The 16,368-nt window shown below is 36.2% G+C and overlaps 1 protein-coding gene across 1 annotated transcript; it reads right to left on the bottom strand.

Annotated features, from left to right (window-relative positions):
• Nucleotides 1-2,509: 2,509 nt before the first annotated feature.
• atp1b2a (ATPase Na+/K+ transporting subunit beta 2a) lies at nucleotides 2,510-16,036 on the bottom strand. The gene is made up of 7 exons (XM_058762621.1): nucleotides 15,757-16,036; nucleotides 12,106-12,234; nucleotides 11,926-12,030; nucleotides 8,849-9,054; nucleotides 7,356-7,415; nucleotides 6,523-6,630; nucleotides 2,510-6,422 (listed from the first exon to the last, which is right to left on the bottom strand). Exons 1-7 carry the CDS (start codon nucleotides 15,854-15,856, stop codon nucleotides 6,258-6,260), a joined length of 873 nt encoding a protein of 290 aa, XP_058618604.1. The 5' UTR covers nucleotides 15,857-16,036; the 3' UTR covers nucleotides 2,510-6,257.
• Nucleotides 16,037-16,368: the final 332 nt, after the last annotated feature.

The following is a 16,368-nucleotide window of genomic DNA, read 5'->3' as shown; positions in this document are numbered from 1 at the left end:
AAAGACACTGTATATAAAGGTAAAAAGTCATTAAGATTTTTGTCTGAAACATGTTTATGTTTTATGTTTTTCAACTCTTCTTCTTACAAAATGTCCTTACCGCAACATTACAATAATTTTCATTATATACATTTTTAGTTTTTTTAATTTCTATAAAACGTAATATTCCAATAGCTTTCAAATTTTGTGCAGTTTTTTTAAATACTGATATTAAAAAAATGTGGAAAAAAATAATAAAGCAGAGCTGCGGTAATGACATCTTGTGTCGGTAAGTGCCATGAAATCAAAAACAGGCTACTGTACAGAACAACAGTAAAATAAACAGAAAACAGAGGGTATTGCATGTGTAAAAGATAGTATTAGTTTTGCAGTAAGGAACTCTTTAACTGTTTTTCATGTTTAAAAAATATTATCTACTAAAGTTGATGTGTTTGTTGCAACAAACTGATTTGAGGCATGCAGCATCTAGGGTTACAAAATGTCATGTTTAAATATAATTTACAATAGACTGAATATTTGTAATTTAATATACAGTAAACCTTGAACTTGTCTCTAACGCAACACAAGGTCTTTACCGCAACACCTAAATTTGCTGCAGTAAAGACGTGTTGCGGAAATTTTTGCTAATATTGCAGCTAGCAAGGTCTACTACATTAGTTTTGAGTCTTAACATCTTAATATGCATGAATTAAACCAGGGTTCACCAAGTTCGGTCCTGGAGGGCCGGTGTCCTGCAGAGCTTAGCTCCAACATATATATATATATATTGGTAATAATAGAGCTATTTGTACTCTTTTCCAAAGAGAAATTTTTACTGTACCTTATGTTTTGTCTCATTGGACCTCTTTATTAAATGGAAAATTCATTTTCTGGAGAAAAGTGTGGTTGTTACCGCAGAAATATTATCTTAGAAATAAGATTAAAGAAGTTTTTATAAGCTCATTCATAGATTTTATCCAGCAAATCATTTACAAAATAAATTAAAAACAAATGCAAATTGTATTTTCAGCAATGAATATGAGGAAACTTTCACTTATTTTGGTGCTGTACATATTTAGTTACACTATGGTGTAAAGTTAAAAAATATATATATATTATATAAAGAAAAACATTTAATTTGGATGCAATTAATTGTTGCCCAGCACTAATTTTTATATGTTCTTATGGGAAATAATGAGTGATTTTGGCCCTTGCACTGGTTGCTAGGCTCTTCCAAGTGCCTTTTATTGCGTTGCTATGCGGTTGCTAGGTGTTTTCTTCCTGTCTGGTGTGAAAAGAGTCTCATTAATCTTCTGGTCCAGCAGGTGAAATGTTCTCGTCTCTCATTTGTACACTAGATGTCGCTGTGTTCCTAGTTTTATTAAATGATTTATGAGCAGTTTAGCAGGGAAATCTCAAATCTTATTAATAGACCAATAAGTGCATGCAAACGCTTACATTCTAAGGAACAAAGACATTTCTTTACAAAATCTGTTGCTCAAACAGTGTCAGATATTAAAATACTCAAATGAAACAATGTTACGGCTTGCTCTTTCAAAGCTCAGAGGCTAACTGAGTAATGTATCAGCTTCGTCTCAGATGTTTCTCCTAAAATGCCCTTCTAGGATAAATGCAGAATAGACACATTTATGTCATTATTTGTCATGCGGTAAGAGTATATAGAGCAATAAGACAGATGTTTAAAGCAGCTCAGATCATTTAATCTTTGGAGGAATTTGATGATGAAATGTTTCAGTTTACAGACTTTAATATCTTGTCAAATCTTGTTTTGTTATTGGGGTGTTTTTCTCAAGGGAAAATCTGTAAAGCAGGAGCAAAAGTCTCCACTTAATCTCGGTGTTTCTCAACTGGTGGGTCATGACCAATAAATGTGCCACAGGTCTGATCTGAAACAGCAAAATGCAAACAAAAACACGCAACTAGCTGTGTAATGGTGCATAGTTAAGATAGTAAAACAAACAGACTTATCAGGAAACACTTCCCGTATCTTTTGTGGCTGATGCCAAAGGTTGTGTTTCCAATCAAACCCTCCACTAGTTCATGTGGTAGAAACTAACTTCAAGTGATGTTTAAAAAACCAGACACATTTGGTACAGTGTTAAACGCCACTTCATGACCAATGTGAAATCTGAATCCTAAAGCAAAACCAATTCAGAATCAATAATCGCAGAAAAACAACTGAGATTTTAGAGAGTTTTGTGAATTTCTTTCCTGTAGGATCAGATCTGGAATCACAGCTGCCAGAGCTTCTGCCAAAGTCTCATTACATAAGATGATAAAGCTCTCGGTACGTACACCATTCATATACATTTGTCTTTGTAAAAAAAAAAAAATGCATTCATGTTCTTCATATCTTGTCATAATTTCATATTATGGCTTCATATCGCAATGCATAAAATATATGCATGTATAATGTTTGTGTTAATCTGTAGTCATTGCAATTGCATTTATTTTGAAACAGAAGTGCATGACATGCATTCGGTTTGAAATAAGACCTTTTAGGCAAAAATGTTTGTTAAACACAAAATGTTTTTATTTCCTGTTTCCATTTTTCATTTATAACGATAATCATTTGTTTTTCGAATATAAGTTTCACAATTTTCATGTCAGGCAATATATAACAGTATATTCAGGATATTTAATAAGATACATCTAGTTTCTGAGCAGTGTTTTTACAGAGAGTGAAGAAAGAATAAGACACCGTCTCACAATGAAGGACAGATGAGAAACCGGGATGAGTCTGTAAGCTATATAAGTCATCCGGCGAGAACTCAAAGTGACGAGCGTGTCGCGTTATTGGTTTGGAGAGAAACACAGACGGGGACAAAGAGCTCAACGGTGCCGTCAGTGAGTGTGTGTGTGTGTGTGTGTGTGTGAGTGGAAAGCTCTCGAATGAGGTTCTCGTAGCGCAGGTGTGTTTGTCATTGCCATTGTTTGTGTAAGCACGTGTTTGTCGCCGTGTCATCGTTGATATTGTCCGAAGCGTGTAGGCGTGATTGAAGCTGTAAATGTGAGGTCACACTTGTGAAATTTTGCAGGCAAAAAACACCAAAGTCACTTAAAAATCAGTTCGCTTTTTATGGAAGCCCATTTCTTCCATGTAAGAAAAACAAATCATGCTTTGCAAGTCATAATCATGAGATACAAATTTGGAATTATGACTTTATAAGTTGAAATAATGACTTCAAGTCATAATTATGCCAAAAGCTCATAATCATGAAATGAGAAGTCGAAATTATGACTTTAAAAGTCAAAATTGACATAGTCACAAGTCACCATTTGTATAGCAATTCATAATTATGAGACGAAAACCTAAGTTTCTGACTTTATAAGTAGAAATTCTGACTTAAAGTCAAAATTTACATATTAAGTCGTAATTATGAGATAAAAAGTTGGAATTATAACTTAAAGTCATAATTATGCCAAAAGCTCATAATCATAAAACGAGAAGTTGAAATTATGACTTTAAAAGTCAAAATTGACATACTAAGTTGAATATGAGATTTAAAAAAAATTTAATTATGATGTAATGTCATAATTATGACTTTAAAAGTCACCATTTATATAGAAATTCATAATTATGAGACGAAAACCTAAGTTTCTGACTTTAAAAGTAGAAATTCTGACTTAAAGTCAAAATTTACATATTAAGTCGTAATTATGAGATAAAAAGCCAACACTGATGTAAGTCACAATTATGAGACGAAAGGTTGAAATTATGACTCTATGTTGACATACTAAGTCAATTATGAGATACTATATCAAAATTATGACATAAAAAGTCATGATATAAAAAGCCAATATTAATCGACTTCAAAAGTTGAAATTACGACGTAGTCATGATTATGAGATAAAGTCGAAACTGACTAAATCAAAGTGATTCGATTTTTTCCGATTCTTCTAATAATTTTCGATTTTATCTCAATTTAAACTATTAAATTCATGATTACCACACTGAAAGTCATAATTTCATCTGATATGACCAAAGCTTGATTGTTTTTCTTACGTGGTGGAAATAGGCTTCCATAGCTTTCTGATGGTCAGCATTTTATTCGGCATTGTGCGAAACTATTGAAATGATTTCGTCTGCAAAATTCGCACTGAGCAACGTGACCACATGACCACGACTTAACAAGTGAGATCACTGATGACTTCATGTGCTGTTTCCATGGTAATGATGTCCCAAATTCCTGTCTGCTTGATTTTTCGTCTTACGGAAATGAATAAACCGTATGAATAATGTGCGTGATCTACACACGCGGTATACAAACGCTCGGTGCAGCGACATGCTAATATGCATCGCTGCTGCGTCTAAAGTACAGAAGTTGGAAATAATGTGCAATAATTCGATTTACCGTATCTTAAAAACATATAAAATCTATTCCGTGACGCAGAGCAGTCAGGCAGCACACGTGAAGTAAATCGTAGTAAACGTACGGCAGGCAGCGTAAGTTTAGCTAGTTATTAGTCACTGCTCTGTGTAAACATTGAACCGATCCCAACATCAGGCTGTAAGTTGTGTGCTGATGTGCGACGGATGGACTAGTGACGTTAATTTCAAAGTTTGGCCGCGTTTGGCTCTTTATTTTTTTCCCCACACACTTTTCTAACACACACCCTCCAATGTTTCAAACGCACAACACTGTGGCAGTAACCCAATAGAAACACGGCACATTCACTACTGGGGGCGGAATGAAGGAACACAAAAGAAAAAATAAACACAGACAGGCCACCCGCGCGTCGACGACGGCAGGCTAGTGGTTCGCTAATAAGCACTACGCTAATGTCTCGCTCTCAAATCAGGAGTCTGACTTGTCCGTTCGACTCGAATCCCCTTGAACATCCAAATGTCAAATCACATGATAAAAATCTAAGATTCTACCAAAGCTAAGAAGAAACGAACTAAAGTTTCCAGAAACATATGCAGCTAATGTTTGCGTCATATTTCCGCTGTGCTAACGGGTGCTAACCCATGATGTGCTCAACAACAAATTAATTTAAAAAAACACTTTTTGGGAAGAAAACACATTTGTTCATTCATCTACTTGGATTGGCAAATTTTAATCGTCATTGAATTTTTTTTTTTTTTTTTTTCACGCTTTTCTTCGTAACTACTCTCTTCGTTAACTACTTCAGATTTGGCATTATTTACAAGTATTAACAGTACACTCACGGACCTGAAGGTATTGCTGTGTACACGTTTAGAAAGATGGGTCGAACCGTTCTGGACGATACATGTGATCAGTCGATTGGGCAAATTAATTAATGGCGAACTGATTGGCGCAGCTTGAAGCTGATTGGCTAATGTGTCGGTCGTCGAGTGCAAACTGAGCATGTGCAGAACGTCAGCCAATTGTTTCAGTTTAACTTCGCTTGTGTGTGTGTGTGTGTGTGTGTGCGTTCGTGAACATTACAGTGTTACAAAAGTGTCTTCACAAACGTTGTCATATGTATATAAAAAATAAAAACCACAAATCCGATAATAAATAAATACATGAATAACATTATAAATGTACCTTATACCTTAAATAAATAAATAAATAAATAGATAAAACAGATATCAAGTTAAGAGAAAGATATGTGACAGATATGAGTCGATTACAGTCTGTGACGATTTTTATGGCTCTGTTTGTTAATTGATCATGTATGCGCATTTCTACAGATTTTATTTCATGAATGATCCTGAATTTGACCAGATTTTACCTAATTTGTGTTATACGCTCAGTAACATAAAAGCCATTATATAGACCAAACGAGTGAATCCAGGTCACATTTTAGCTTGATATCAAAAGAAAAAGGTAAGAAATTATATTTTGCATACAGAAAATGAAGCCTATTTTAGATTTTTCACATCACAATGTTATTTTCCCATATTTCGGGAGCACAATTTTCTTTATGTGAAATATAATTTCTTGGCAGGTTTTGGATGATTGTGGTCCCTCTGAATTCACTGGATTGTTCGTGATGATTGTGTCTAGAGATCTAGAAAGGCTTGATGATGTTTTCCTGCTCTCTTGATTTCACTTTGGAACGATATCAGCTGGATATGACGACAGTCAAGAGTACTCAAAACACACAGAGATAGAAAGACACACACACACACACACACACACACACACAGAGAGAAACCATCGTGTAGACAGGAGAAAGGGGACGGACAAATACATTGAACACTTTGAGATATGAATGACTCCTACCATCTCCTGTGTGTGTGTGTGTGTGTGCGTGTGTGTGTGTGTGTGGCAGATGCAGTTGCTCTACGCTTTGTTGATGCGCAGCTTGAAGATTACGCGGCCGGCGAACTTGTCTCTTTCGCTGATCTTGAACTGAGTGCTAGAGTTGATCTTACACTCCACGTTGAAGTCCGTGTTGAAAGAGATGTCTGTGAACTTCACAGCCACCAGGGGCTGAGAATAATTCACCTGAAACACACGCACAGAGAGCGGTTACACACGTATATAATCACACACCTGTGTGTGTGTGTGTGTGTGTGTGTGTGTGTGTGTGTGTGTGTGTTCTTGCCTGTGCTCTCTTGCCGTAGTATGGATAGTACATGAGGTTGAAGGTTCCGTTTGGAGGGAAGTATTCGACTGCAGGAGTGGTTTCATTCATCTGAGCCATCTTCTGAGCCTTGTGATGCAAATCAGTGAGATGTTTATAACAGCGCAGCAGATGCTGACATTAAATAATCTAAATATCAGTCATCGCTCTATATCTACAATAATCTGTAAACTGAGATTGAAATGATCCAAACATATAATGCAATGCTGATGGAGAGATGAAGGAATAAAGCTCCTCAGAAGATGTGAGATGAAGATCATTCCTCCGCTGAGGAACAGTGAGAGTAAAGCTCCTCAGAAGATCCTGATGATCAGGTTTGAGACGCGCTGAAGTTTCTAGAAAATGATTAAAGCTGAGCTGCTTCAGTCCAGCAAGTGTTCATCTGGAGACATGACTGCAGTTATTCTGACGCTTACTTGATCAAAACCAGTCGAGATTTGAGACGAGAAGCAGCCGCTGAACAATTACACTAAACCAGCTTTTACTGGATAAAACACTCTAAACCATCGATCAGAGACAGAGGACATGAGGAGATTGATCACATTGATCTTTTAGAAGTGATGCAACACTACATGTCTACTAACCTCAGAATGCAGGGCCTGTTCTGTACTAGTTTAAGATGTGCACTAGTCTAAGGTTAGGGATGCTGTGTGCAGACTAATCTATTTCTTACCGACTCGTCTCCTTCCTTATATCCCTGAGTATGGAGGGATGCAATGAACAAACATTACAGATGTAGTCTAATTCATGCTTGACTGGCTGTTAGTGATGAAGGTCAGGCAGATCTTACTCACCTTTGCTAAACAGGAGACGATTGGAGACTTTCCGTCATTACTTGGCCGCAGCCCAATCACCTGTAGGAGCAAACAAAGCACCGTCAGCATCTTCATTCAGACCAAAGGTAACTGATCTGGGCTGCGTTTCTCAAAAGCATCGTAAGTTTAAGTTGATCGTAGCTCCATTGGTTTTAATGGGTCTACGATGTACTTAAGCTTACAATGGTTTTGAGAAATGCAGCTAATGATTTCTGATGCTATTTGCAGCTCGAATTTGTGTTTGTATTATCGGCTGCATCCTAGTTTTCATAAACCGAAAACATTTGAAAAAAAAATAAATAAATGGTTGCTTTTGCAAGTTTTCCATTTTGACAAAACTCAAGTAAAGTGCAGACTGCGCAAAATATTACTGAAGTACAGTAGTGAAGTACTGTTATTAAAATAGTTTACACTTCTGGGATCTAGCATTATTTTTTAAACTTCCATGTTTATGCATTTCTAAACAGCTTCAGATTTTAACTCAAAATGTCCAAAGAGGACCAGCACAGAAGAGCTTGTTATTTACGGCTTGTTTCTGCTGTGGACAGGAATAATATGGTAATTGTGACTTAATAATTCTCACTAGTTCATTTCTCTCAATGTGGACTTTTTTCTTAGAATTGCAGGATATGAACGAGAAATTGCAAGATGTAAACTCAGAATTCAGAGAAAAAAAATATCTGAATTATGTGAATTATGAGATAGAAGTGTAGAATTGTAAGAAAAAGTCATAATTGTGAGATACAAATGCCGAATTATGAGGAAAATTATGAATTATAAGATATAAATGACAAATTATGAGATAGAATTGTAGAATTGTGAGAAAAAGTTTTAATTGTGAGATATAAATGCCGAATTCTGAGATATTAAAGTCTGAATTGCTAGATAAAAAGTCACTTTTTTAAAATATATATATATAAATGCCAAATTATGAGATTTTCAAATCTGAATTGTGAGATATAAATGCAGAATTATGAGGGGGAAAAAGTCTGAATTATGAGATTTAAAAAGTCAGAATTGCTAGATAAAAAGTCCCAATTATGTATTTTCTTTTTAGAGATAATAAATAGATGCCAAATTATGAGATATTAAAGTATGAATTATGATATATAAATGCTGAATTATGAGAAAAAAGTCAGAATTGCTAGATAAAAAGTCCCAATTATGTATTTTGTTTTTTGAGATAATAAATAAATGCCAAATTATGAGATATTAAAGTCTGAATTATGAGATATAAATGCTGAATTATGACAAAAAAAAAAAAATTAAATGCCTAATTCTGAGAAAAACTACTAGGTAGAAAGACTCAAATATGTATTCAGTTTTATTTATTCGTTTGCAGAAACGGGTTTCCATGGTAAGAAGCTTCCACAGGCTGTGGCTGATCAATAGATGCCAGCATTGAACATTCAGTGCATTCTGGATTCATCTCGTGTATTATTGCTATTATTATGAGTGATCGGCGCAGTTACCCGGTTGAGTTTGATGAGCACACAGGGTTTTCCGTCCTGGTATCCGTATGTGCGGTCCTCGAGTCCGGAGCAGCTCCCCAGCATGGTGCGGTTGAACTGGCAGGAGCGTTTGGGATTGTTGCGCACCTCGCCGCTGTCCTCCTGGATGAAGAACTGATCCGGGATGCAGGCATCGTTCTTCATCGCCTGCTGAGAGTCATTATAGGCTGCAGAGAAACAGACACAGAGCTTATGATCCTCCTCCTGAGGAAGCTATTAACTCTTTCCCCGCCAAACACAGAATTTTCCGGGTTTCCGTGTTTTCACTGTTATACGCTAGGGGGCGCTGTTACACATCTCCTGAATAAGTCTAGAAAGTGCCGATCAAAAACACAGACCAGGAAGACACAGAAACGATCGATCTCATATGTAAGCATATGCATATGAAAAATAATGCGATCATCAACACTAACCACGTATAAATGAAAGCTGTCTAATCTTACCGAGTGAATGTCAATCCAGAAAGTGTTAAAGGCCTGTGAAGCTTTGGGATACTGATGGAAGCCATCTACTGCATCTTTGCTTTGATAATATTACTGAATATGATCATATGGAAGCTTCGTCTCCACCACTGAATAAAAAATAAAAAAGGTAATTGCGACTTTTTAGCTCACAATTCGGACTTTTTTTCTCATAATTGCATGATATAAACTCACAATTGCGAGACATAAAGTCACAATTATGAGAAATCAAGTCAGAATTGTGTGCTATAAATTCACAATTGCGAGACATAAAGTCGCGATTATGAGAAATAAAGTCAGAACTGCGAGATATAAACTCACAATTCTGAGAACATATCAGTCCCCTCAAAATTGGATTTTAGCTTGCAATTGCGAGTTTATATCTCACAGTTCAGAATTGTGAGAAGAAAAGTCAGAATTGCGAGATATAAACTCGCAATTGTGAGAAAAAAAGTCATAATTGCAAGTTTTTATCTCGCAATTGTGACTTTATAAATCGTAATTCTGACTTTACAACTCCCAATTGTGAGTTTATATTTCATAATTCTGAGAAAAATAGTCAGAATTGCGAAAACAAATTCAGAATTGCGAGATATAAATTCGCAATTGCAAGAGAAAAAGTCAGAATTGCACAATTTTGACTTTATAAATCATAATTCTGACTTTATAACTCGCAATTCTGAGAAAAATAGTCAGAATTGCAAGAAAAAAAGTCAGAATTGCGAGATATAAACTCAGAATTGCATTCTGAAAAAAGTCAGAATTGTGAGAAAAAATTCAGAATTGCGCAATTTTGACTTTATAAATCCTAATTCTGACTTTATAACTCGCAATTGTGAGTTTATATCTCATATAATTCTGAGAAAAATAGTCAGAATTGCGAGATATAAACTCACAATTGCGAGAAAAAAGTCAGAATTGTGAAATATAAATTCGCAATTGTGAGAAAAAAGTCAGAATTGCGAGAAAAAAAGTCAGAATTGCGAGATATAAATTCGCAATTGCGAGAAAAAAGTCAGATTTGTGAAATATAAACTTGCAATTGCGAGAAAAAAAGTCAGAATTGCGAGTTTTTATCTCGAAATTGTGACTTTATAAATCGTAATTCTGACGTTATAACTCGCAATTGTGAGTTTATATCACGCAATTCTATGAAAAAAGTCAGAATTGTGAGATAAAAAGTCACAATAACCTTTTTTTTAATTATTATTCAGTGGCGGAAACGGGCTTCCATATGATCCAGATGTAGTATTTGAAAAAAAATGCGATTTTCTCAGCTTTTTGCTCAAAATTTTTTTTTTATGAAACCTACCTACATTCAAGTGTTGATAAAAAATTTTTTTTAAAAACAATGCTTGAAGCTAGAATAAAACAGATTTTTTTTTTTTTTTTTTTTAAAGTAAAGGGTCTGATGTATTGCATGTTCATATTCATACAACAAAATATTCTGGGGGCCATGAAATTTGAATGAAAATCAGCAAAAACTCTGGAAAACTTTTTTCAAAAACGCTGGCGGGGAAAGAGTTAAAAACATGTTTGTTAGCTGAAAATAAATATAAATATTACATTGTTGTTTTAGTATGATTGAGATACTGTTGTAGTTTTTGTTATTATTTTGAATTAGATTTCATTTTTATAGTTGCTGTTTTCATGTCAATATTAGTTAAAGTTTTAGTAATTATTAATTTTATATAATTTTATGAAAATGAAATTTTCATAAAAAGTTTAAATTTTATTTTATTTCAGTTAACTTTTTTTATCAAGTAATGGAAATCTGTTTTTATGGTTTTAGTTTTAGTTGACTATAATAGAAATAAAAAATGTTGCCTCGACAAGACTGTAAAAAATAATTTTTCAAAGTTGTAAACAAAAATAACTGGAGTGCGTTTTACAAGAAAATACTGTTTCAGTCTTTTTATTTAAAAATGTTATGTTTATTTAATTTACCTGCCATTTCTGCAAACTGGAAATAAAAACTAAAACTTAATCTATAAAAATAAAATAAACCTAAATATAGTAAAGTTTAAAAGAAAAAAAATGCTAAAAATGACTCGTAAGAAAATTACTAAGGATTAAACTGAAATTAAAATGAAAATTGAACATATACAAATTAAAACCTATATAAAAATATTAATACAACTATAATAAATAGCACTAAAATAGCACCGGCCTGTAGAATTATACACGGTTATGATATTTAACAGTCATGGAACGATGGAACGATATGAGGGTGAGTAAATCAGTGTTTATTTATAACTGAATTATTCTTAAATCACAGATACTTGACATTGTTTTGTGATAAACTGCAGAGTAACAAATTTATATTTCTGTTCATGCATTTGGTAGCTGCTTTCATCTGAAGCAACTTACATTGCATTGAAGGCATACATTTTTTTTTTCAGTTCATGCATTCACTGGGAATCGAACCCATGACCGTGGTGTTGCGAGCACCATCTCTTCCATATGAAACGCACACACTGTGATTGTGAGTCAAAAATGTAACAATGTACTGCTTGCAACATCGTTGCATGTTGTTTTATATATTTTTAAATAAGAATCTGTCTTTTTTTTACTTACGTGCAAGGAAGTTGTCCAAAGCCTGAATGTATGAATCCCAACTCTCTGTTTTCTCCACATTATAAACGATTTCTAGAGGATCGCCTTTTGGCCGAATCATCATGCCTAGAGAAACACACAGAGTCAGTGTGTGTGTGTGTGTGTGTGTGTGTGTGTGTGTGTGTGTGTGTGTGTGTGTACCTGGTGTAGCCAGACGATCCTGCCAAGTGGGCTTATAATCATCCAGCGTCAGCAGCATGACATACATGGTGAGACAGAACATGCCGGCCAGAAACGTGTAGAATACCAGATAGAACAACAGAATCAGACCTGCAGAACACACACACACACAGAACATTAGTTTCACCTGCCAGAGTATGTTAACATCATTGTCTGTGATAACAGTGTTGAGGAGAGAAATTTAAAGGAACAGTTCACCCAAAAATTAACATTATCTGAAAATGTGCTCCTCCTCAGGACCAGCCCAGATCAGGATGAGTGTGTTTCTTCAGGTTTGTAGAAATGTGTCTCTGCATCAGTGTCTCAGCAATGGATGCTCTGCAGTGAATGGGTGCCGTCAGAATGAGAGTCTGATAAAAACATCACAATAATCCACAGCACTCCAGTCCATCAGTTAACATCACATCAAAATCCAGCCACATGTTTGTTTAGAGCTGTTTTGTCTTGTAAACGCTGCTTGATCTGCAGATTTCTCTCCTGATTCAGACCAGAACACTTTTTCACTGAAGGAAGCGTTGTTTGAATTAAAAACGTGTTAATGCTGGATTAGTTTCAGCTTTTGTCTTCTCCAGATGTTAACTGATGGACTGGAGTGCTGTGGATTATTGTGATGTTTTTATCAGACTCTCATTCTGACGGCACCCATTCACTGCAGAGCATCCATTGCTGAGACACTGATGCAGAGACACATTTCTACAAACCTGATGAAGAAACACTCATCCTGATCTCAGATGAACTGAGGAAGAGCAGGATTTTCAGCTAGTGTTCACTTTTGGATGAACTATTTATTGACCATAGCAGCCTAACAAAGTGACTAAAATATAATATTTTGAATGGTTAAGTATAACATGTTGTTTTTAGCATGTAATTTTGTTAGGTGTTAAATGCACTTCATCTGAGTGGCATTATATAAAAATAAATTGATGAATTTTACAACATTAAAAGGTTATTTTACATGTAATTGTTTGTAAATGTATTTGTTATAATCTAGTGGATGTATGTCTAGAGAATCACATTATCATCAAACACCCAACTAATCAGAATGCAGTATTGCGTGTAATAAGAGATGAAGCGTGTGTGATATTGAGGTGGTGTACGTGACCTAGATTCCCTTCATTCACTCCATCTTCATGTCATCCGTGTTTCTCATTCGTCCATCACTGAGCAAATGTCAGGACAGACTGAATAAATCCTCTTACACTAAAACCACTGCCTCCTCCAGCTCTATCTCTCCATCTCGATCTCTCTCTCTCTCTCTCTACATACTCTACTCATTCTGTTACATGCTCTCTCTCTCCCTCTCCCTCTTCCATTTTTTCAGCATTATTTTCAGTCTATTTTAGCTCTTTGTCTTATCTCTCTCTCTCTCTCTCTCTCTCTCTCTGATGGGTGGAGTGGGGGATGGGAGTCAGATTAGAGTCTCCTCCTCTCATTCGCTGTGAGCCGCTGATGTCATCGATGCTTTCGGCCAATCAGATGCAGCAATACATATGAAACCCAGCCAGTGAACTCATCTGACATAATATGACACACACACACACACACACACACACACACACTCACTCACACACACACACACACACACACTCTCTCTCTCTCACACACACACACACACACACTCTCTCTATCTCACACACACACACATTGATCTGTCTTTGATCTGGTCTGTTTGTTTTTGCAGAATTGGTCGTTTTGCATTTGGATGGTCAGATTAAAAATTTGTAATGAATCTAATTTAATGAATATATAGTTTAGTTCAATTATGTTTTAAACATATAGCATTACATCAGTTTACAGCAGCAGATTCTATTCAAATCCACAGAAATGTGAGAAAATATGACATTTAAATCTTATAATATTATAAACTCTAATGATTTTCATATTTGATCTATATTATTAAAAGGAAAATAATTAACAGACACATTACATTGCAGCCTAGAAATAATTTCTTTCCTTTGAAAAAAAAAACAAAAAAAAAATGTAATGATTAATTTAATTTAATGCATAGTTTAGTTTAATTATGATTTTAAATATGGCATTACATCTATTTAACAGTTTAAAGCAGCAGATTCCACCCAAATCTGTGAGGAAATATGACATTCAAAGCTTGTAATATTATAAACGCAAATGATAAATGTACATATTTGGTCTATATTTCAGGTGAAATCTCTTAATATTTTTAAATCTCGCCTTAAAACTTTCTTTAGGGTAGATTTAACTTGAATTTTCCTATTAATTTTATGTTATCCTTATTTTTAAGTATTTTGAATGAATGTTTCCTTTTTTGCTTATTTTATCATTTTTATATGGTGTATTTTGATGTTTTATTTGTTTATGTAAAGCGCTTTCAGAAGTAACATTTAAAGGCGCAATAGAAAATAAACACTATTATTATTATTATCATCATTATTATATTGTAAAGAATATGATTGTCAGGTATATTGCAGCCTAGAGATTATTTCTTGATTAAAAGAAATGTAATGATGAATTTAATTTAATATGTGTGGTTTAGTTTTATTATTAATTAACATATTTGGTCTATATTATTAGAAGCAATATGACATATCTTGTATCTTTATAAACAGTCCTTTGCATTTAAGTGTTTTTCTTTAACTGGAATAAGAGATTTTACTGTCACTGTTAGTTCTTCAGTAAAAATACGTTTTAGATTCAGACTGAAGAGAAATTTAAAAAATGTATTTCTATATATATATATATATATATGAATGTAGTTTCTGTTCACCCTCTTCCACAATATTAGCAAAAATCTGAATTTATTTTTGATAGCTCATCAAAGACACATCAGGCCACACACACACACTCTCTCTCTCTCTCTCTCTCTCTCTCTCTCTCTCTCTCTCTCTCACACACACACTCTCTCTCTCTCTCACACACACACACGCACACACTAGAGTGGGTGACTCAGCTCAAAGTCATTTACCAGAACACAAAGCTGCGTGAAAGCCATTAATGCATCATTACTATAACACACACACACACACACACACACACATAGTAAATGACATAAACAAATCCGAGCTCGTGACAGCCACTGTAAATCGATGTGAAGATTGAAAGATGTGTGTGTGTGTGTGTGTTCTGTATATGGTTATATAACTCCTGATGGATGCTGCTGCTCCGGATGTGAGCGAAACCACGTCACGTCACGTGAGCGCGCGCGGAGGACACTCACCGAATAACCTTGCGCGCGCCCGTGCGATCGATCAGTTTGATAGGAACGATCGGATGCGCGTTCGCGATCCGTTAAACGATCTCAGCGAGCGAGACGTGCACGGACACAGTAACCTCATTCAGCTCTCTGCACCTGTTCACCAATAACGCATACGGAGGAGCGCGCGCGCGCGCACACAGACACACACACACACACACACACGGGAGCGCGCAACAGCAGCACCATCAGCATCGTCAGATTGTCCTTTAACACTTTACATTAGGGCCTGATGCATTCACACAGAGAGAGAGAGAGAGAGAGAGAGAGAGAGCGAGAGAGAGAGGGAGACGCATTGCGCAACGCGTTCCGGTTAAAATGAATGAACGCACCGGAATCACGCGCCGCCGTTAAATCGAGCTCCTTATATAAGGCACACTCACCCCAGCTGCTCGCCGTTCTCCCGAGCAGCTCGTGCGTCCGCGGGTTCCAGAAGAATTCCTTCCATTCCCCGGATTCCTTCTTCTCGTCGTCTTTGGCCATGTCTCCGGTGCGCGCCGCTTTGATAACCGCTGGGAATAATCACGATGGAACGGCTGGTGCTCACGGACGCTGTTCGGTCGCTTTTTCTCGCTCTTCCTGTTGAGAACCGAGCGGAGTGCCGCAGCGCCGCGCACTAATCCAGAGACACTGCGGTAAAAACGCGCTGAGCGCACGCGCACCCGGTAATACCCCCCCAATCTCCTGCGGAACAGAAGCTCCGAAACCCCACCTCCATCTGCAGCTCTCCAGCCAATCGCGTCTCTCTCCTCTCTCCTGGCCACGCCCTCCGCTGGTCCAGCGGCTCCGCATCCGCGCGTCTGTCGGTGACTCTCCGTTTATTCGCGCCGATCGATCGATCGCTTGTTGATCCGTCGCGCATCTGTCCGTGTCTGTGTTTGCGTTTCCGCTTCACCGAGTTTCATTGACGTTAAGAGCGACGGAACATCGTGTACAGACACCGCGGACGCGGCTCATTATGAATATGACAACAGCTAATACATTTCTGAAGAAAA

Source organism: Onychostoma macrolepis, chromosome 23 (genome assembly GCF_012432095.1).
Source record: "Onychostoma macrolepis isolate SWU-2019 chromosome 23, ASM1243209v1, whole genome shotgun sequence".
NCBI classification, from domain to species: Eukaryota; Metazoa; Chordata; class Actinopteri; order Cypriniformes; family Cyprinidae; genus Onychostoma; species Onychostoma macrolepis.
Note: the sequence above shows the minus strand (reverse complement) of the source record. Positions and strands in the feature narration are given on the sequence as shown.